General features: G+C 44.1%; 1 protein-coding gene across 4 annotated transcripts in view; it reads left to right on the top strand.

The window, feature by feature from the left end:
- CACNA1E (calcium voltage-gated channel subunit alpha1 E) overlaps positions 1 to 19,539 on the top strand; it is a 439,155-nt gene that overhangs the window by 220,653 nt on the left and 198,963 nt on the right. For all 4 annotated transcript variants that reach the window (XM_079106943.1, XM_079106942.1, XM_079106940.1 and 1 more), the window contains 3 exons: positions 12,021 to 12,124; positions 13,125 to 13,277; positions 14,413 to 14,594. In XM_079106943.1, coding sequence (XP_078963069.1) covers positions 12,021 to 12,124; positions 13,125 to 13,277; positions 14,413 to 14,594 — 439 coding nt within the window. The remainder of the gene's footprint in view (positions 1 to 12,020; positions 12,125 to 13,124; positions 13,278 to 14,412; positions 14,595 to 19,539) is intronic.

Raw genomic sequence — 19,539 nt, 5'->3', positions numbered from 1 at the left:
CTGCTGTAGAGAACATGGCTGACCGCAGTGCCTGAGCCTTTTATGTTATGACTTAGCTGCTTCAGAAGAGAGCGACCAAACCGTTGCCCTGAGTCCAAACAGGCCGGGAAAGGCACTTCCTGCTCCTGAGCCCGTTCACTGTGACCAGCAATGCCACATGAGAACATTACAGTTTCAGGGAAGACCTGCGGGGTTGGGTGCTGTTAGTGGAAGGTGAAGTACTGGCAGTAGGTGGCCACTCCACAGGGCCAGTGTTGGGTTCCTTAGTGTCTCTGGAGTCCGACACTGGAGTTCACTAGTGCCTTCTTCTAGCAAGGACGGTGAATTAGCTGGGTTCTTTTCCTCAGCTGGGTTCTGCACTAGACCTGGCCGGCCATCTCACAACTGCTCATTCCTGGTCCTGAGAGGGACTTGATGAGAGAAAGTGTGTAGGTAGAGGATCAACAGAAACCCCTCACCACTACTAGAAAAACAACTCAAAGTACATGTATTTATGTCGGCGAGTTCTTATAATGTGGGATTTCCCTCTCCGGCAATCTGCCTTCTTTGCCAACTCTCTGAAGCACAGTTTTGGTAACGTTGAATTGATGCTGTAATCATAGGACATGGTAAGGCTCTGCAGAGAGGCAGCTCTGTGGTCGGCTTAGAGCATTTGTCACATACATGTACCTTGGGGATATATTTCTAGTTATTAGCCATTATCTTTTGTAGCTACCAAAAGCACTCCACATTTGGAATCTGAATTTCTGGGTTTGAATTTCACTTTGACCATTTACTGTCTCAGTGACCTTGAGATAGCCCGTTTTTCTCTGAGCCTTAATTCTCAAAGTCAAGAAATGGGGACAGCATTACATGGATGGGACGGGGCCACGTAAACGGTGCAACAGTGAAGTAGTTCTTTTTCTCTTCGTCAGCGTCACCTGGGCTTGAATGACAATGACAAGATTTCTTCCCACCTCTTGGCATTTCTCCTTGTTAGGTCTGAGTGAATAATCATGGATTTTCTCAGTAAAGGAAAAAACCCATAACTGTTGGTAGGGACGTGACCCTGTTTCTGTTAGATGAGGCTGAGCAGGTAAAGCCCTTCTTTGTGCCTTTCTGCGTTCTCCAGCTGGAGGCATTGGGGAAATTCTTCTGTGGTTTAAGGCTTCCTTTGGAGACCTGCTGGGTCCAGCTTGATGGCCAAGCTTCACTGTTTGAAGGACAGTGGGACATTTTCATTATGCTGGCAGATTGAAGCATTGTGGCCAAACTCATTCTGGAAACCTCTAGTTTCAACCTGGGAGGGGCTGTGTGTGTAGACAGGGACTAATAATAAAACGCATGCCCTTACCTTTAGTCAACTGTTAAGTGTTGCTCAGCTTGAAGGAGCCACTATTTTAGAGGTCCTCCTACAGCAGTGGTTCTCAACTCGTGGTGATTTTTGTCCCCAGAGGACACTTGCCACAGCTGGGAGACATTTGTCATAGCTGGGTGGGGAGAGATGGGAGGAGAGGTTGCTATTGAGGCCTAGTGGTTAGAGGCTGAGGATTCTGCTAAATACCTGACCATCCACAGGACTGCTCCCTAAAACTAAGAATCATCTGTCCCCAGACGTTGGCACAGCTTCTTGGTGTGACATGGTTTGATTGTTGACATATCCTTTGGTCAGGAAGGAAAGGGAGAATTTTTAGGCCACAACTTTGCTCCTATCAAAAGGTGCATTTTGGGATTACATACCAAGATTGAAATCGAATTGGGAACACCATTTTAAATTCCAGAAGTGGTTGCCTTGCTTTGGTTCGAGACAGAGCCATTTGTCCCTCCTCTAAATGGCACAGATTTTCCTTACTGGAAAAAGGCATGTTGACCCTATCCACCTTCCCAACCTCCCAAGAAAAATTAGAGCTTCTTGGCTATCATTTATTGTAGGTAGAGCAGACTAAGAAACAGAAGAAAAAAGAAAGTCTGTGCTTGCTATAAATTAACTCAGACCCCCCAAAATGTTGAATGCTACATATCACTGAGTGAAAAATCCCCCCCAGACAAATCAGAGACAGGTAACAGATAACTGCTGTATGATAATTTTTAAGTGTGTGTATGAATAAGATCTTTCTTTAGGACTGCCCTTTCCACTTCAGGTACCAGAAGAGGGAATAGATCTCCTCCTAGAATGTTTTGTCCACAGTTCTTGGAAAAGTACAGCAAAACCTTTCAAGACAAACCACTTCATCATTCTGGGAAAACACCAAGAAGCTGAGTGGTACTGTTCAAGCAGTTGCTCCTGCTGGTCCTTCCCACCTCTTTAGAACAGCCTCCTTCGAGTGTTTGAAGTGACTGGTCCCTACACTTGAGTTTTTCCCAACTGTGGGTTAGCCCCTTTAGAGGGTTAGGAAGTCAACTCAGTTGGTTACAACCAGCATGAGACCTAAGAAAGGATCCAAGAGAAAATCTGAGTACATTACTCAGGGAAAAAGTATTCTTTAATGAAATGTGTGTGTGTGTACATCCTGCTTGCAGTGGAAAATATTTCTTACTGTAGGGTCTGACTGAAAAGGTTCCAAAATCGTTGCAGTTAATGCTTTTACTTTTGTTCTAGAGCATAGATCAGTTGAAACCCTGAAGCGTATTTTTCCCTTGTAACTCAGTGGCCTTAGTTCCATCTCTTACCGGTTCCTAAATAGTCATTATCTGGGACAGTGGATGATTTCCTTTGACTCATCAAGGTTTACCCACAGTGGGCCTGGAGAGGGACCAACCTCTGCAGGATTGTATGGTCATGAGATAGCTCTGCTATCAGGGGAAAAAGTGCTGTAGAGGAGGTGAGCAGCAGCCTCAGCCCCTGGAGGGTCTGTGGGACTAGCACGTGGTATTAAGTTAGGGGCAGAGAACAAGGCCAACACTTGGTTGTAGCAACTAGGGCTGGAGTTGAAGAGAAGGAGGGTGATCAATGGTTCATCCAGGGAAATTCTTTTGAACTCAGAGTAGCAATATGGTTAACTGACGTTCCATCACCACATGTGAGCCTCCAAGTGTAAGCTCTTTGACGATTGCCAGGCTTGGTCCAAACCCCTAACATACCCTATAAAGTATTCCTTATTGATATTTCCCAGTTATCAGACTCTGTTCTCCTCTCTCCTCTGGCTCACTAGGTTCCAGGCATACCAACCTCTTTTAGTTTTTCAAACTTTCTGTTCTCCTCTCTGCCATTGGGCCTTCTGTGATGGCTTTTTCTGCATTGGGATGTTCTTCCCTCCTTCATTTTTCTGGTCTACTCAAGCTTCATCTTTGGACCTTCCTTCCTGGACCTTCCTCTGACTATAACTGTCTTCAGTTTAATGTCTGTCTCTTTTATGAAGTTTGAGGAGGACAATCGTTAGCTCCATCATGCCCTCTAGTAATGTCAGCATCTGTGTTCAACAAGTCTCAGGTGATTGCAGAGTGGGTGTTGGGCTGTGGGATAGAACTCAGCCCAACGGCGTGAAGGGTCCCAGCATAGATGGTGAGGAGGAGGAGCTACTTTCAGTCCCTAGAAACAGGGTTGGCCTGACATCTTCTTTTTCTCTCCTAGCCTCATCCTTCTACTTCAAGATACATTTTGGTCAAGTTGCCCATTGTCTCTGTGAACAACTTAACATAAAGGAACATTTTTTTAATAAAATGAAGTAGAGTCTAAAGAAATTGATTCCCAAATCAAATCACACTCTAATTTATTTAAAAGAAGTGGAGAGCAAAATATTATGTGTAATTCAGTGAATTTTTGATAGATTATAATGATTTACACACGTTGTTAAAGTGCCCTCAGTTTGGACCTCTGATTGTATGGGAGCCATCAGCCCAGTCAGACTCCAGGGGTGTCTGTGGATGAGTCTAGCCACGCTACTCCAGTGGGAGTATATTAGCACCTGCTTATCCTTGAGTCAGGGGCACTGTTGGCTGTTGTTAGGGAAGGGGCCTGTTTTAGTCATTGTTTTTGTCACTTTGACCAAAAGACCTGACAAGAATGATTTTGGAGGAGGAAAATCTTATTAGGGTCTCACAGTTTCAGAGGTCTCAGTTCATAGATGGCCAACTTCATTGCTGTGTGACAGATGAGGCAGAGCATCATGGTGGAAGGGTGTGGTTCAGGAAAGCAACTCAGGGCTTGGCATCAGGAAGCAGAGAGAGAGAGAGAGAGAGTTCTCCTCTCACCAAGGACAAACTATGTACCCCAAAGGCATGCACCAATGACCAGTCTCCTCCAGCCATACCTTACCTGTCTACAGGTACCACCCACTTAATCCATTCAAATGGATTAATGCCCTGATTAGGTTAAGGTTCTCAGAACCCAATCATTTCACTTCTAAACATTCTTGCATTGTCTCACACATGTGCTTTTGTGGGATGCCTCATATCTGAACTACAATAGGGTAACAGTAGATAGAAATGTGAAGGCACTTTTTATCATCAAGGAGCTGCTTTGAAAGAGTTATGAGGACCCAACTGGTAATCATTAACAACTAGACTTCTGTTCTAAGATACAAGAACCGTGTGTAGCTGGGGTTTTGTGTTGAGCAGCTTCTCTGGGTGTTGAGAGGAAGAGCAGGTGAGGTGAACTACAGGAGTGTAGCATCCCCCTTGGGCAGCCTTGGTTCACGGTCTTAGAGTCAGAAGGGTCTAAGAGGTCCCTGAACACCTCATCTTACTTCATTTATAGATGAGAGAACTGGTATATTCTATCTCTTCTCTCTCTGTAGCACCTATTTATCAAGTGCTTTTTATGAGCTAGTTTTTAGTGGTCATTGTTTTTGTTTTTAGCTTTGTCTCTCTTCATCCAGCTTCTGCAATGGCCCTTGATTTCCTTTCTATGAGAATCTTTTTCTTGGTGGGTGACTTGTTCACCTTAGAAGTGGCGGAGAGCTGTCCCAGTACAGTCAGATTGGGTTCAGTGGGACATGTGATTATGTCTTCATCTTCTCCAGCTTCTGGGTCTGCAGTCCTTGGGATCTTCAGCTTTCAGGCCTGTCCCCCATCTACTGAACCAGCAGCAGAGATAAAACAGCATTTTGCTTCAGTCTCCATGTTATCTTCTTCTCTCTAGTCAAATCTTTCTCTGTGCTTTCTTCTTTTCCCAGTCTAGTCTTCCAGTGTCCTTTAACTTCTATGAGTTCCTGATATCTTCTTAATATACTTTGCACCTTTTTTGAGGGGGCAGGGTACTGGGGATTGAACCCAGAGGCACTCAACCACCGAGCCACATCCCCAGCCCTTTTTGATATGTTACTTAGAGATAGGGTCTTGGTGAGTTGCTTAGGACCTTGCTAAGTTGCTGAGGCTGCCTTTGAATTCACAATCTTCCTGCCTCAGCCTTCTGAGCCCCTGGGATTATAGGCACATGCCTGGCACTTTACACCCCCCCCCCCTTTTTTTTTTGAGGGAGGGGACAGTCCAGTTTAAAAGAGCTAGAATCTGTTTCTATAGCTTGTAACCTGGAGTCTATTGGTAAATCATCAGTATGTGAATAACTTTATGAGCCTTATCCTTTTGAATCCTCACGCCAACCCTCTTACAAAGGCACTATCCCCAATTTACAGAGAAGAAAACTGTAACTCAGAGTGGCAACTGCATAAACCTGAGAGGTATTATAGGTGATAGAACTGGAATTTGAGACTAGCAAGTTTGACTGGAGAGTTTGCATTTTACCCCTTTCTCAGAATCCTTAGTCAAGTATCTTTGGATTGGAAACCTTTTCCAAGGCAGAGGTAGAATGTCATCTGAGGTCTGAATCATACAGTTTAGGCAGGGTAGAGAAGGCAAGGAAGAGGTGGTTCAAGCAGCGGGGAGGCTGGAGGGCAAGGGGTGAATGCTAGAGATGCTTTATGGGACGGACAGGACATGTTGGTGCCTTGTGGAGGTAAAGTGGTAGGAGAAACCAAGGAGCCAGTGGAATGCTTTTGAGTGGACATGGTCACTCAGTATTTGAACTATCCATGGGAATGACATCCCGACTCGACTCTGTTGGGAATTCTACTTGAATTAGGTCCCTTCCTACTTCCTCTCAGTCTCCTCATGATGTGGACTGGTTAAACATCTAACTTCTTTTTGCTAGTTAATCAACCTTTTCTCATGAATGCTAATGAAGTTTGCCTTTCAAAAGTGAATGCAGCCCAGGTGTGGTGGTGCACACCTGTAATCCTGGCAGTTCAAGAGGCTGAGGCAGGGGGACCATGAGTTCAAAGCCAGCCTCAGCAAAAGCAAGGTGCTAAGCAACTCAGTGAAATCCTCTCTCTAAATAAAATACAAAATAGGGCTGGGGATGTGGCTCAATGGTCTAGAGCCCCTGAATCCCCCCCAAAAAGCGAATGCAGTTCTTCCTTGTTATTTATATAGCTACAGGCAAATAGGTGATTTCTGAACTCAGGAGGGAATCGTGGGTCTAATGCTAAAAGACCTATGGTTTGTGTCTATTCTCAGAGGAGAACTTGAAGATTTGTCTAAGCTGGGTTAACAACTAAGAGGGGAACTCTTTACTTGGTCATTTCTGGTCACTTCCTATATTAATCAGCTTTCCATTACTATAAAAGAATACCTGAGACAGTCAGCTTTTAAAAAGAGGAAAGGTTTATTTTGGCTCATAGTTTTGGCAGTTTCAGTCTATGATCAGTTGACCCTCTGCTTCTGGGTCTGGGGTGAGGCAGTAGTCATGGCAGGGGCATGTGGTGGGGCAAGCTGCTCACGCATGGTCAATAAGAAGTGGGAAAGAGAAGAGAGGAGAGGCCCACCATCACCCTCAAAAGCACATGCCCCATAACCTAACACCTCCCATTAGGCCCCATCTCTTAGGACCAATCCTTTAACATGCCAGTCTTTGGGGACATTCCAGATACTGCCTAAGTATACTTGCCAGAATTAGCAAACAAATCTATGAGATGCCCCATTAAATTTGAATTTCATGTTTTGTAGACAATGTATTACACAAAACTTGCACTAAAATTTTTTGTCGCTTATCTGAAATTCAGTTTTAACTGGGCGGCCTGTATTTTATCTGTAATCCTGAATCCAAACCTGCTGCTTCAGGGTTTTCAGGTATGGAAGTGAACCAGTGGCCATGGCTATGAAGACAGACCGTAAGACCTGGATTGATAAAGGGAGCACAGGGTTGAAGGACCTGGGGGACTGACTTGCAGAGAGATGGTTGGGTGCAAGTTGCCAGGGCCATCCCTTCCCCTCCTGTTCTGCTGGGCCTCTGCAGTGGTGCCCTGACTCCAAGGGCTGGGGCCACTCACCAGGGACTGCAGCAGCCTCTTCTCGTTCTCTTCTTACCTGCTGGCAACCGAAAGGAAATACGTTAGAGGCAGGGCCGAGCCACGACAGCCAACAGGAAATGGTGTCGATCTCCACTGTGTGCCCTACGTGCTGCCTGTACCTGTGTGGTCTGGTCGAGGTTGCTCTCCGACTGTCCTCTGTTATGCGGGGTAATTAGGAACGAAGTACCCCTTCTGTATTGCCCTTTCCATGGGGTCCTCTGCCTGTGGTGGCAAAAGAGGTGGAAATGGCCTCTGCTTCTGAAGCGCTCAGGCATATGCCTCTTGGGACAGTGGAGGGCTTAGGCTTTTATGAACTCAAAATTGGAGTTATCCTCAGTGGCCTCACTCTGATTTTGTGGTGTCTCTCACCTGCCATTTAAGCAGTTTTTGAGGTAATTGGAAGACATGCAGGAGGAGGGTGCTCATCCTGGGAGTGGCAAGTCTGTGGCCCTTGGTGGGCTTACGGCCTTGGAATGAAGGGAACCGAGTTCACCTGTTCATTTGAGGGCCAAACACTGTGGCTTTGACATTTATAGCAACATATTGGACCACGAGATCGACCAGTACTGGGAAAACAGTGCAGAGCATAATGGCAGAGAAGGGAAAGTTGACACCAGAGGAGATCCGACCTTAACTCCTGATCTTCCCCTTGTTGGCCATTTAATTCATTTCTCAGCCTTGGTGTCTTCTATGAAAAGGAGACAATAGTCACACTAGGATATCTTTGAGGATTTAATGAGATGACATTTGAAAATGCGAGCAAGTAGTAAGCTCTCTGCTGGCCCCTGCACTGTGTCCTGCTCTACCTCTGTTAGGATGCTTTGTGGCACATTGCAATTATTCCATTTCTATGTATTTCCACTAGGCTGTATGTACCCCAATACTTAGGTTTAACTGGGAGTGAAGTCTCTAACTTTTGAATCTTTGTCTTTCCCTCCCTCTGTCTCTAGCCCTCCTACTGAGGACCAGGCAGATCCTGTCCCGTGGGATGTGCTTAGGAGCAGCATCCTAGAAGTATATTAGAAGATCCCCATTAGACTCTCAATGCTGGAGACAGAGCCTCCATATACACTAACGTGCTCAAATACACGTAGGTTTCCGTGACTTCCCAGCTTTGCTAGCCTGCTCTTCTCATTAGTAAGTTCTAGGATTCCTGTGATATCTCTCTCCTTTTGATCTCTGCTTCAACAGATTTATTAATTTCATCAGTGCAGTTCAAGTTCAACCCATCAAACTTTAAGTGAGTACCTCTTAACTTGCCAGACCCTGGGCTAGGTTTGGGAGGAATGGAGTACAAGGGTGTTATTGTTTGGATGTTAAGTGTCCCCAACGATCCTGTGTTGAAGGGTTGCTTACCAGCCAGTGGTGCTGTTGAGGTGTGATGAAACCTTTAGGAGGTGGGATCTAATGGAAGGAAGTTAAGTCGTTTGGGGTGCGCCCTTACAGTGGATATTAGGACCCTGGCTGCTCCTTTCTCTTTCTTTTTGCTTCCTGACTGCCATGAGGTGAGCAATTTTCTCTGCCACACACTTCTGCCATGATTTACTGCCTTGCCACAGACCCAAAAGCAATGAAGCCAAGTGACTATGGAGTGAAACTTCTGAAACCATGGGTCAAAATAAATCTTTCCTCCTTGTAAGTTGATTATCTCAGGTACTTTGTCACAGTGATGGAAAACTGACTAACACAGACAGTATCTCCATTTTGAGGTGTTTCAGATTTAGTGGAAGAGACAGATGAGAAAGCAAAATTTCTCTAGGATGTGGTAAGGGCAGTGATGGAGGTGGGCACAGAATTTTATAGGAGCACAGAGCAGGGTCCTTTTCCTTAATTATATTTTTTCTCCAAGAATCCCATTGTCCCTGCTTCTAACAGGTAGACAGAGGAATTAGGTTATAATTTCTGCCCTCAGCACTTTATGAATAATGAAGGTTAGACATCAGCCAGTGGTTGATAGGCATCTCTTAAAGATCCAGCTGGAAGCCCTTCTGTGCTGGAGAAAAAAAAAAGTTCTAAGGGGCAAGAAAGTAGGAGGTCACAGGCTGCATGGCCATGGTTGTAGTTTGGTTGGGCCTGGGGGAATTTAGGGAGCAGGTGGGTTCAGCCAAGGGCTCACTTGGTGACAAGAGCATGACATATCTTATGCCTGGGCCTGCCACCCATGCCATATTTTTGCTTCTTTCAAGTTAGCTTTATGTTTGTTCTTTTTCCTGTGTAACTTTCCTGTTTTTCTGATATTTGCGTCTTCTCTAATTTTTATTTCTCCTCATTCCCTTTCCTGTCTGCATCCCCACGTTTTTTGCTGCTCAGTCTCCTCTCCTCTCATTATCCTTTCTTAACACCACGTTCCTTGCTTTATACATTGGAGCCTGCTTGGCCTTTTAAGTCTGTCTGTCTGCCTCTGACTCCATGTGCTCAAACACACCTGTTAAACTCTTTGGGTTTGGGGAGGAAATTCTCATTTCCAAAGCCTCTTTGTATAGTGAGAAAGAACATCTTATGTGTACCTGGGTATCCTAGGAAACAGAACTCAGTTTCTGAACAGGGCAGATTCTGCACCCTGCATTTGTAAGACACGGTGAAAGGCATCTTGCAGCTGGGCAGCAGAGGAGAATCAGTGCCTTGATTAGATGAGGAAGGAGAACAACCATCCCGTTCTCCTGCCGTTCTCCCTCGCTGTCACTACCTCTGATGTTTCTCTTTGTCTCTCCCCTTCCCTTTACTTCTTTCTCTTTCTGACCTATTTTTGGTTCTACTTCCCATGTTTCTCCTTGATCTTTTTACTCACTCCCTTCCTAAATTTCTTTCTTTGGTCTTGAGAGATCGAGTTCAAAGCAGTGTCTGAATCTCTGTTCCCCCAAGTCCGTCCTTTTCACATGATGGTATGAGAGTTTGGTCAGAAAAGATGGAGAAGACTTGGAAAGCTTGTCCAGTTCCTGGGTCTTTAATGAGAGTAGGATTTCTTTCTGATTCTTATTTTGAGGTAGGGTGAACATATACTTATGGAATCTCAAAGTTGAAAGAAATCGCCATTGGTCAATAAAATGGCCTTCAACACAATGAAGGTACTTTGCTTCCTGAGGAGCTCTGTAACCTGTCCTTGAACACAGTTAATTGGAAAGGGTATCCCACATCAAGGAGCCTGCAGGGTTGTTGACCAGCACTGCTTCTTCATGGTCACTGTGAGGATTATGTTGTCCTGGGTCTGTGTTATTGGTACCTGTTGATCCTGCATCTGCTTCCAAGAGCATAAATCTTTCATACAGTTCTCTTTCAAGCATTGAAGACATGTCAAGTATTGAAGACACTTCAAGTATTTTCTTTGAAACTTGAAATATTTCAGAGGTTCCTCCTAAAACAATAAAATAAAATAAACCATTCTTGACCCCTTTCAACTACAATAAAAAATCCAGTTTTCTAAAAGACTAATTTCCTAGAGGTTCCGAATAGCTAACTCAGTCCTGGAAAGGTTATGAGGGATAGAAAATATAATCTCACAGATGAAGACTAAAACTAGCAAATTTTAAACTGATATTTTATTCAGTTAGCATTAGTAGTCCCTGTGTCAACAAACAATGTTAATTGCTAGAGATGTTGAACATTTTTTTTCATGTTTGTTGATCGATTGTATATCTTCTGTGAAATATCTGCTTGACCGACGTGATCATACAATATGTATAATCAGAAAAATGAGAAATTACACTCCATTTATGTATGATCTATCAAAATGTATGAAAGCATTCTACTGTCATGTACAACAAATTAGAACAACTTTAAACCAATGTTAATTATACACATTATGGCTTATAGAGATCATTCTTAATATTCAATACCATCTAATTTTATTTATACAGATAGGCCATGGTACTCTCCTATTTTGTAGATGGAAAAAAAAAGAGAGAGAGAGAGAGAGAGAGAGAGAGAGAGAATCCTGGTAGTCAATAACTTGTGTTAAGTCTCCCAGTTCTTATGTTGAGTCATGACCTAAACTCCATTCTTCTGGCTCTTAGTCTTCTACTGTATCGTTCCTAAATACCTGTGTGTCCTTGTCTCACCAAAGTACCTGAATTGTCATGGGAGTATGTCTCTTTAAGACAAGGTGGTTGGTGTAGACAATCTAATAGGATTCTTATGGATTATTTTTTATGCATGTTTCTGAATATGACTATGGAAGGTGGAAAAGCGGAAGCAAAGAAACGTAGTTCAGATCAAAGAGTAGTTTGGAACATAATTATAAGAATATTGATAAAGTGTGAAGACTACCAAAGTTATTACCCATCATAAGCATCAACGTGACTGATTTGTTAGTGAAAATTCTAAGTGTCAAAGTAGAGTGCAATGACTTAATCCTTTAGTGTTGTTAATCCAGAGGAATTTCCCTCGGGAGAGAAGAAGTAGAGGAATCTAAGAAACTATGAAATAAAAAACGTGAGGGTCTAAGTAGGCTGGAAAGGGGGGTGACAGGAGAAGAGTCAGGCACCCGGATGCTGGGGACTTCTGTGCTGCTCATAAGTTGGGACTTCGATGATTCTAGTTGATAAGCCTTCCTTCTTTGCAAAGTGAAACCCAGATGGCTAAATTTAACTCAATTCGACACCACTGGTGATTCACCCAGGCTCAGGTGCGCCCACATACAGCTGGCATCAGCTTTGTGTGCTTTCCAGGCTGAGCCTGCTGCAGCCCAGCTCCCCCTGAGGAATAGGAGGGGGCAGCCAGGCTGTGGTAACCTTCACCCTTCTGTGTTTCCATCTGCAGCATCCTGGCCACCGCGGGGACCCACTTCAACACCCACGTGGACCTGAGGACCCTCCGGGCTGTGCGTGTCCTGAGGCCCTTGAAGCTGGTGTCCGGGATACCTAGTGAGCACTTGCTTTCTTCCTTCTGCTCTGATAGAAACTTTACTGATATGCCTTCCACTGGATCCTGGGTTGGAGACAAGTTAGGATAAATAAGAAACAATTCCTCCAGGGAGGAGGCCCCAGTGGTAATAAAGATGCAGCAGTAGGGCATAACATTTCACTTTGAAATTGAACTTCTTTTTCAGCTTTAAAAGATAATGGAATATTTTTATAGAACATTTGGAAAGTAGAGAAAACAACAAAAAAGAAAATGAACATCTCTCATGTTAGCAAACCTTTTCATTCATTTTTCCTGTACATTTTAATATAATTGGAATGATTATGCATATATAGTTTTGTATGCCCAAATAAGAATTTTACCTTCTCTTATGTGTATCATGATGTATTTAGCCATTTTTATGTGGCTGAACAATGTGAGAAATAAAAATAGGTAATCTTCATTTTTTTCCCCACTATGAAGAGTGTCACAACATGTTTTTACTTAAATCTGTATTCAAATATCTGATCATTTTCTTAGACTAGAAGCCTAGAAGGGCAATGTGGGGGTCAAAAGCAGATAATTGTACTGATTGTGCTCCTCCCGCCATGGATGAGAGAGCTGGTTTGAGATAGGGTGATAGGGAGGATGGACTTTGTCCCTGTTCTTGTAAGATTTATAGCCAAGCAGGGCTAGGCCTGACTTTCTCTAGGAATGGAACACATTCCAATAAGTTCAACCTACAAGAGGAATTCAGAAGACAACCGGGATGAAATAGGAGGAGGTAATGGGCGTGTAACTGAGGAGGGATGGTGAGGAGGAAGGAAGGTGGAAGAGGGAACGTGGTCGTGGCCATCTTTGGCCTGACTGGCCTGGTTATCTCTTTGTGAATTATCTCCATCATCTCAGGACCAATGGCTGTCTTCTCTTGGAGACTTGCCCTCCTCCTAGGACAGGAGGACAGAGCTGCCCTGGCAGATGGTGCTTAGGGGGGCCACAGGTCACTCTCTTTCCCCGCTCTAGGCCTGCAGATCGTGTTGAAGTCCATCATGAAGGCTATGGTGCCTCTTCTGCAGATTGGCCTTTTGCTCTTCTTTGCCATTCTGATGTTTGCTATCATTGGCTTGGAGTTCTACAGTGGGAAGTTACATCGAGCATGCTTCATGAACAATTCAGGTAAGTCCGTTATTATTTTCTCTTTTCTGCTTTTTCCCTTCCTTTTCCCTCTGGTCACAGGGATAATTTTAGGGCATTTGGAGCCTGGTTAGAAAATGTGCATCCTATCCCAATCCTGGAATTAGAATAAAAAATGTCTCAGTCAGCTGTTTTTTGAGGCACAACCAGCTTAAGGATCCCCATTTGACACTAGCATCGCAAAGAAAATAACCTTTTAGGTTTGTAATTGGAAGATTTCAAATAGGAGGTCTCAGCTTCCTCTTATGGTAGAGGGCTATATCTAATGCATGTCCAAAACCATCAGTCTGAAAAAACACCCTTTATCCAGTGGCATCTTTTGCCCACAGGCCAGTGGGACTCAGAAGACTATGGTTAGACTGGGTCCCTCTGGAATCCATGGAGACATTTTCCCTCTATGCTCCATTTTAGATTTTTCTTGCTCTCTGTTTTGACCCAGGCATAGTATGGAGGAACTGAGAGAACTGTGAGCTTGGCTTGGCAAGTGTGCTTGGGAGGTTGGTGGGGTGGGTGCACAAACCATAAATTCTTATCTTTTTGTATCTTATTTGTTCTTTTCAAGTTGCATAGAGGACCCTAGGAGGAAAGGGAGTGGTGGACAGGCTGAAGGATCTCAGATAGGCACCATGTTTTTATGAAAACATCTTCCAAGCATTTTAACTTTTTACCTTTTATCAAAAACTAGAAATCTATGTTAGAACAATATCCACTAAAGGGACTATAGTTTAGAACTGTCCCTAAGAAATCCAGGGAGAAGTCAGAGTTTATCCTGGAATCTACAATTAGACAGTCATCAAGATTCTGCCTTTCCCTGAGTCTTCTGCGGGACTCAGTCCTGAAAATTCCTGTGATGGAACAGGTGAGGGTGGAGGTTGGGGTCTGCAGAAAGTGGTTGGTCATGTGAAGGAGAGACTATTTTCAGAAGAGACTGGGAAACCTCAGGATGAACACATGGCATGTGAGCTGGGAGGTAGAGACAGAGGAGAGGGTGCCTGAGACAAGAAGGGCGAGCCTCTGTCTACAGCAGTAGAATTGTTTACTTTTGGCTTCCTGGGGTTGTTTCCAGCTCATGCTAAGCACCATGTGGCTTATCCTCACCCTTCAAATGTGTCTACAGGTATTCTAGAAGGATTTGACCCCCCACACCCTTGTGGTGTGCAGGGCTGCCCAGCTGGTTATGAATGCAAGGACTGGATCGGCCCCAACGATGGGATCACCCAGTTTGATAACATCCTTTTTGCTGTGCTGACTGTCTTCCAGTGCATTACCATGGAAGGGTGGACCACTGTGCTGTACAATGTGAGTAGAGCTGTGGGGCTGGGGAGGAGGAGGGCAGAAGTCTGCAGGGAGGCAGAGGCCTGGAGGGAGGCTTCTGGGGTTGTTTGTCTGGGGATCAGTCAGGGGTAAGTGTACTCAACTGTGAGGAGTCTTAGCAGTTCCTTCTACTTCTTGGTCTCACCTCTCGAATAGGTTTGGAACATAATTAGAATATTGCATTCTGTGCTAGACGAGTGAACAAACTAGTTAAATCAGATCACCTTAATAGTTCCAGAGTTTGTTGGTTCCAGGTGGTGGTGGGGTACAATGAAGGGTGCCAATAGCTGGAAGGTTCTTGGTTACTGTCCTCAAAGAACTCACCATCAGGTTGGGAAGCGGTTACTCATCAGAGTCAGCTGGGAGCTTTAAAAAATTATACCACCTGGGCTCCACTCCAGGCTAATTAAGTGGGGAAAATCTAGGGGTGAAGGCCTGTCACTGACATTGTTTTAAAGCTTCCTGACCGATTCCAATATCTAGCCACTGTCTAGAACTGCTGCATTACATGCACATAGGAAACATGGTTAATTGTAAGGAGTGCTTGCTGAAAATTCAGATTCCCAGACCCGTTCTCTGGAGTGTCTGATTTTGCAGAGTTGGTGATCTGTGTTTTTTACAGTGACCTTGGTGATTCACATGATCAGACAAGTTTAGAAGATTCCAAGTTGGTGTATAAGACAAGGCTGTCAGGCTGCCTGTCAGGGGTGTTGGGGATTCCTGAAGGGAGACAGAAGTTAGTAAAGGTGACCATAAAGTCTCTTCTGTTTTCCAGAGTCTGTTTGTAATAAGTTATCCAAGGCTTGGTGCATAGTCCAAGTTCAAACATGAGAGGCTGGGAGAGTGTAGTGTGATGCACGTGGAGCCAGGTGGGCAAACAATTTGGGCAGTTGCTTATAAACTGTACCCCTCTATACATTCAGTGAGTACCCTGTTCTCAAGACAGATCCCTTTCAAATGATCATCCTTCATACATATACTCCCACAGCCTGACTTTACCTTAAGGTGCCTTCTGTTTCTTTCAGCTCTTCTCTTGATCTTTTTAATTTGAATTTACCTGTATAAAGCTTAGCAGGTGGGGCACAGGATGGCTTATACAAAGCAGTCTTTAGGAGGAGCTCTGAATATAGTTTACACTGGAGGGAAGGAAATACTCTATCTTATCAGAGGCTGAGTCAGATTGTAATGTCTGGAGAACAAGGATTGTGTGAGTGTACGCATGTATGTAGTAATATCCATTACAGCCAATCCTCCTTAGGCACAGGGTCTGTATCTATGGATTCAACCAACCACAGATGGAAAATAGTCTAAAGAAGATATTAGGTTGTTGCTGACATGTACTGTGTAGTTAGGCCTATGATAGTTGTATCTGTACTAAACACATATAGACTTTTTGTTCTCGTCAATATTCCTAAACAATACAGTATAACTATTTATGTAGTATTTACACTGTAGTAGGTGTGTTAAGCAAGTATATGGGAGGAGGAAGTTATATATAGGTTATATAAATACCATTTCATTTTAAATAAAGAACTTGAGCATGCTCAGCTTTGGTATCCATGGGTGGTCCTGGACCAGTCCTCTGCAAGATACCAAGGGATGACGGTACCAACTTGGGTCTGTTCCATACAGGATGAGCAAGGCAGAACTGAGAAGCTTCACAGAGAAGAGTGACAAGCTGTCATGCTAAAGCTCCAAAGGGTGGTGAAGTCCAGGAGTTGGCTGTGACCCAGAAACCCCTGGTGGACTCTGGAATTCTTTTCAGCTGTGGGAGGCAGCAGGAAGCAGAGAAGGGGGGCAGTGTAGATGAGTGCAGTCACTCCTCATTTGAAATGTGAAGATTGTCTTGAGGCCATGTCACTGGGATTAGTCAGGCACCTCAAGAGATTGCAGCACTGGCCCAGCGGCGCCTGGTGTCACTTGTGGGGCTTTGAGAGTGATGGACTTCAATTATATGTGTAGACTCACCTAAGTGATGTGATAAATGCATTGAAAGTCTGAAAAGACAAGTGTTGCATCTGAGGATCTAGGTGTGATCCATTGGTCCTCTCTAGCCAGGGCTCAGATGGTACTGAGACATGCGAGAGCAAAGTGAAAAACCTCTCATTATTCTTGCTTGCATTCATTCATCCAGCACGTATTAACTGAGCATCTACTATAGGCCAAACACTGTGCTAAGCACTCGGAAGAGACAGAGAAAATAGTACCATGATCCCTGTTCTCATGGTGCTCTCTTCAGATTCCCATCTCTCTGCAGTTACCTGTCAACCACAGCAATGGAGGACATAGAAGGACAGTGATCTTGCTCTCCTCTAGTTTTGCTCCACCAAGGAATTGGGGGAGGGAGGACAAGAGGCCACACTGCAGACCCTCTAAAACCTTTCACTGCCTCTGTTCCCAGAGCCACAGATTCACACCCTCTCATGTCAGTCATTGAACTTCAGGCCTCCTGATGACTGGATCAAGGGATGGGGACCTAGGTGAGCTGTAGGGTTGGTTCCCAAAAAGAATCATGGGGCATAATGAACTCAGGTGTACTTAGAAAACACATCACTTTCCAAAGCTTTAGAGCTAGGGGCAGGGCAGGGGCCACGAATCCCAAGTAGAAATGATAGTCATACATAGGTGGATAGTGACACTTTGATTCAGGGAAAGTTAGGAAAAAAGGCACCCAAGTTTCAGCCAGTGTGACAAAAATAAAGTTTGATTTCTTAGGAAGAGAGGGAGCTAGCAAAAGCTGGACTTCAGCAGGGCAGAATCTGGAGGATGAGGCATGACCCACGCAGGACTCTGAGCACACGGTGCAGACTTAGGGTTTCCCACCAGCAGAGAGACTTGCTCAGGGAGACTCCTCACATATGTGGAACCACATCGCATAAGCCTTTTATGTACCCAGTTCAGTCATTTCTCCTGGAAGGGAAAGGGGGTTGGAAACAGAAAGGAAAATAACAATTTAAATATTCTAGACAACTCCTCCTGCCATTTCTTTCAACCAGTTTATGCCCATTGAAAGTGGGAGATGAGCCAGGTGCACGCCTGTAGTTCAAGTTCCTCATGAGTCTGAGACAGGAGATTTGCCAAGGTCAAGGCCAGCCTAGGCAACCTAGAATGACCCTGTCTCAAAACAGTCTGGGGAGGTAACTTGGTGAGTGAATGCCCCTGGATTAGTACCTAGTATAAAAAGAAAGAGAGAGAGAGAGAGAGAGAGAGAGAGAGAGAGAGAGAGAGAGAGAGAGAGAGAGAGAGAGAGAGAGAGAGAGAGAGAGAGAAAAGGAAGACATCAATTAGAAATGCCTAGACCTTGGCTGAAAATTTGCTGATTCTATTATCCCCTATCAGTAACACCTTAGTTTTTGTTTTTTTTTCTTTTTTTTGAAATTTAGGTTTTTTTTTTTTTTTTTTTTTTTTTTTGCAGTGCTGGGGATTGAACCCAGGGCCTTGTGCTTGTGAGGCAAGCACTCTACCAACTGAGGTATATCCCCAGCCCGAAATTTAGATTTTTTTAATGACAAAATTTACACGCATATATAATCACATTCTGGTTGCACACCATGGAGTTAATTATGAACAACTAGTCAGTTGGGTATTATATATGTGTTTCTCTATATAGAAAAATGACTCACTGAACCATTATCCCTACCACCACCAATAAGAAGCAAATATAACTATATTGATTTCCCTCTCTCCTATTCCTCCTCCTGGGAAGGTCCAATGCACCCAGCTGCTGTATTTTTTCATGCAGAGTCTTAAGAGAAGGAGAACCCCTATTCCCAGTCCACTCTCCCTTCTATTCAGTGGGGGCAACAAATATGCAAGATTTATTGGTGCCAGTTATACCCAAGCCAGTGGGAGAACCTTCAGGTTTATACGGCACAGAGAAACTCACTGCAGCCTCAGGGCTGGGCTTAGCCTTTTATACATAATGTAAAAGTTTCTTATGTTTGCATCCCTTTTCTGCTGCACAGACTCTTCCTAAATGCCTCCCTCTGACCTTATGTTGCTCTGCCATCGGTAACTATTAATTTCTACCTTTGATTACTATTAATTTCATTTGCATGCAACTTTTCTCATTATAATATTTATTGTAAGTGGGGAAGGTTCACATTATCAGGGCAATATGGACTTGCCCATGCTTAATTTAGTCTCTACCAAAATTTCAGCTCTGCTTGGTCAGACTCCAACTGTATTCCTGGCTCCCCTCCCTTTGGTGGTGGAAAGAATGCAAAGCAGATTACAGTTCTGCTGGCTGCCTCCACCTGTTTTGACTGTCTCTCCCAAAGGTCTCCTCAACTTGCAAACCCTCCCCTGTACTTACCAATTTCATTGATTTTATTTCTCCTCACCCAGATAGGTGTTCCCTTTCCAGCACAGTATGTTCTTTCTCTGGCCAGTGCTGTTCACTCAGCAGATGCTACTGTGCCTTGGGTGTTAACTGCTGATCATCTTTTCCCAGGCTGGGTGTGGCCAAGGGAGTTGACTTTCTCCTGATCCTGATCTGAGTCTTATTTCTTCTTGTCATCCTAGTTTTATGTGGCTTGTTCGTTCAGTTAGTTATTTCCTTGTCTGGAGTTGTGACTCAGTGGTAGAGTGCTTGCCTGGCATGTGTGAGGTACTGGGTTTAATCCTCATCACCACTTATAAATTAATTAATTAATTAATCAATTAATTAAAGGTCTATTGACAACTAAAAAGGATATATTTATATATATAAACAAATATACAGATTGCAGAAGTTCCCAGTCCTTGTCAGTTACCCCAATCTCTGCTCATAAAGGCCAATAGTTTTCGTTCATATTTCTGTAGCTGGAGCTATCTGCCTTCTCACTTGCTGTTGATCTACATGCAGATGCAGGTGAACATACAGGTATCAGATTCTAAGAGCCCTCACAATACAGGGTTCCAGACTCCTGCGAGAACTCAGGAACATGAA

This window comes from Sciurus vulgaris, assembly GCF_902686455.1.
Source record: "Sciurus vulgaris genome assembly, chromosome: 12".
Lineage (NCBI taxonomy): Eukaryota > Metazoa > Chordata > Mammalia > Rodentia > Sciuridae > Sciurus > Sciurus vulgaris.
This window is presented reverse-complemented; position numbering and strand designations above follow the sequence as displayed.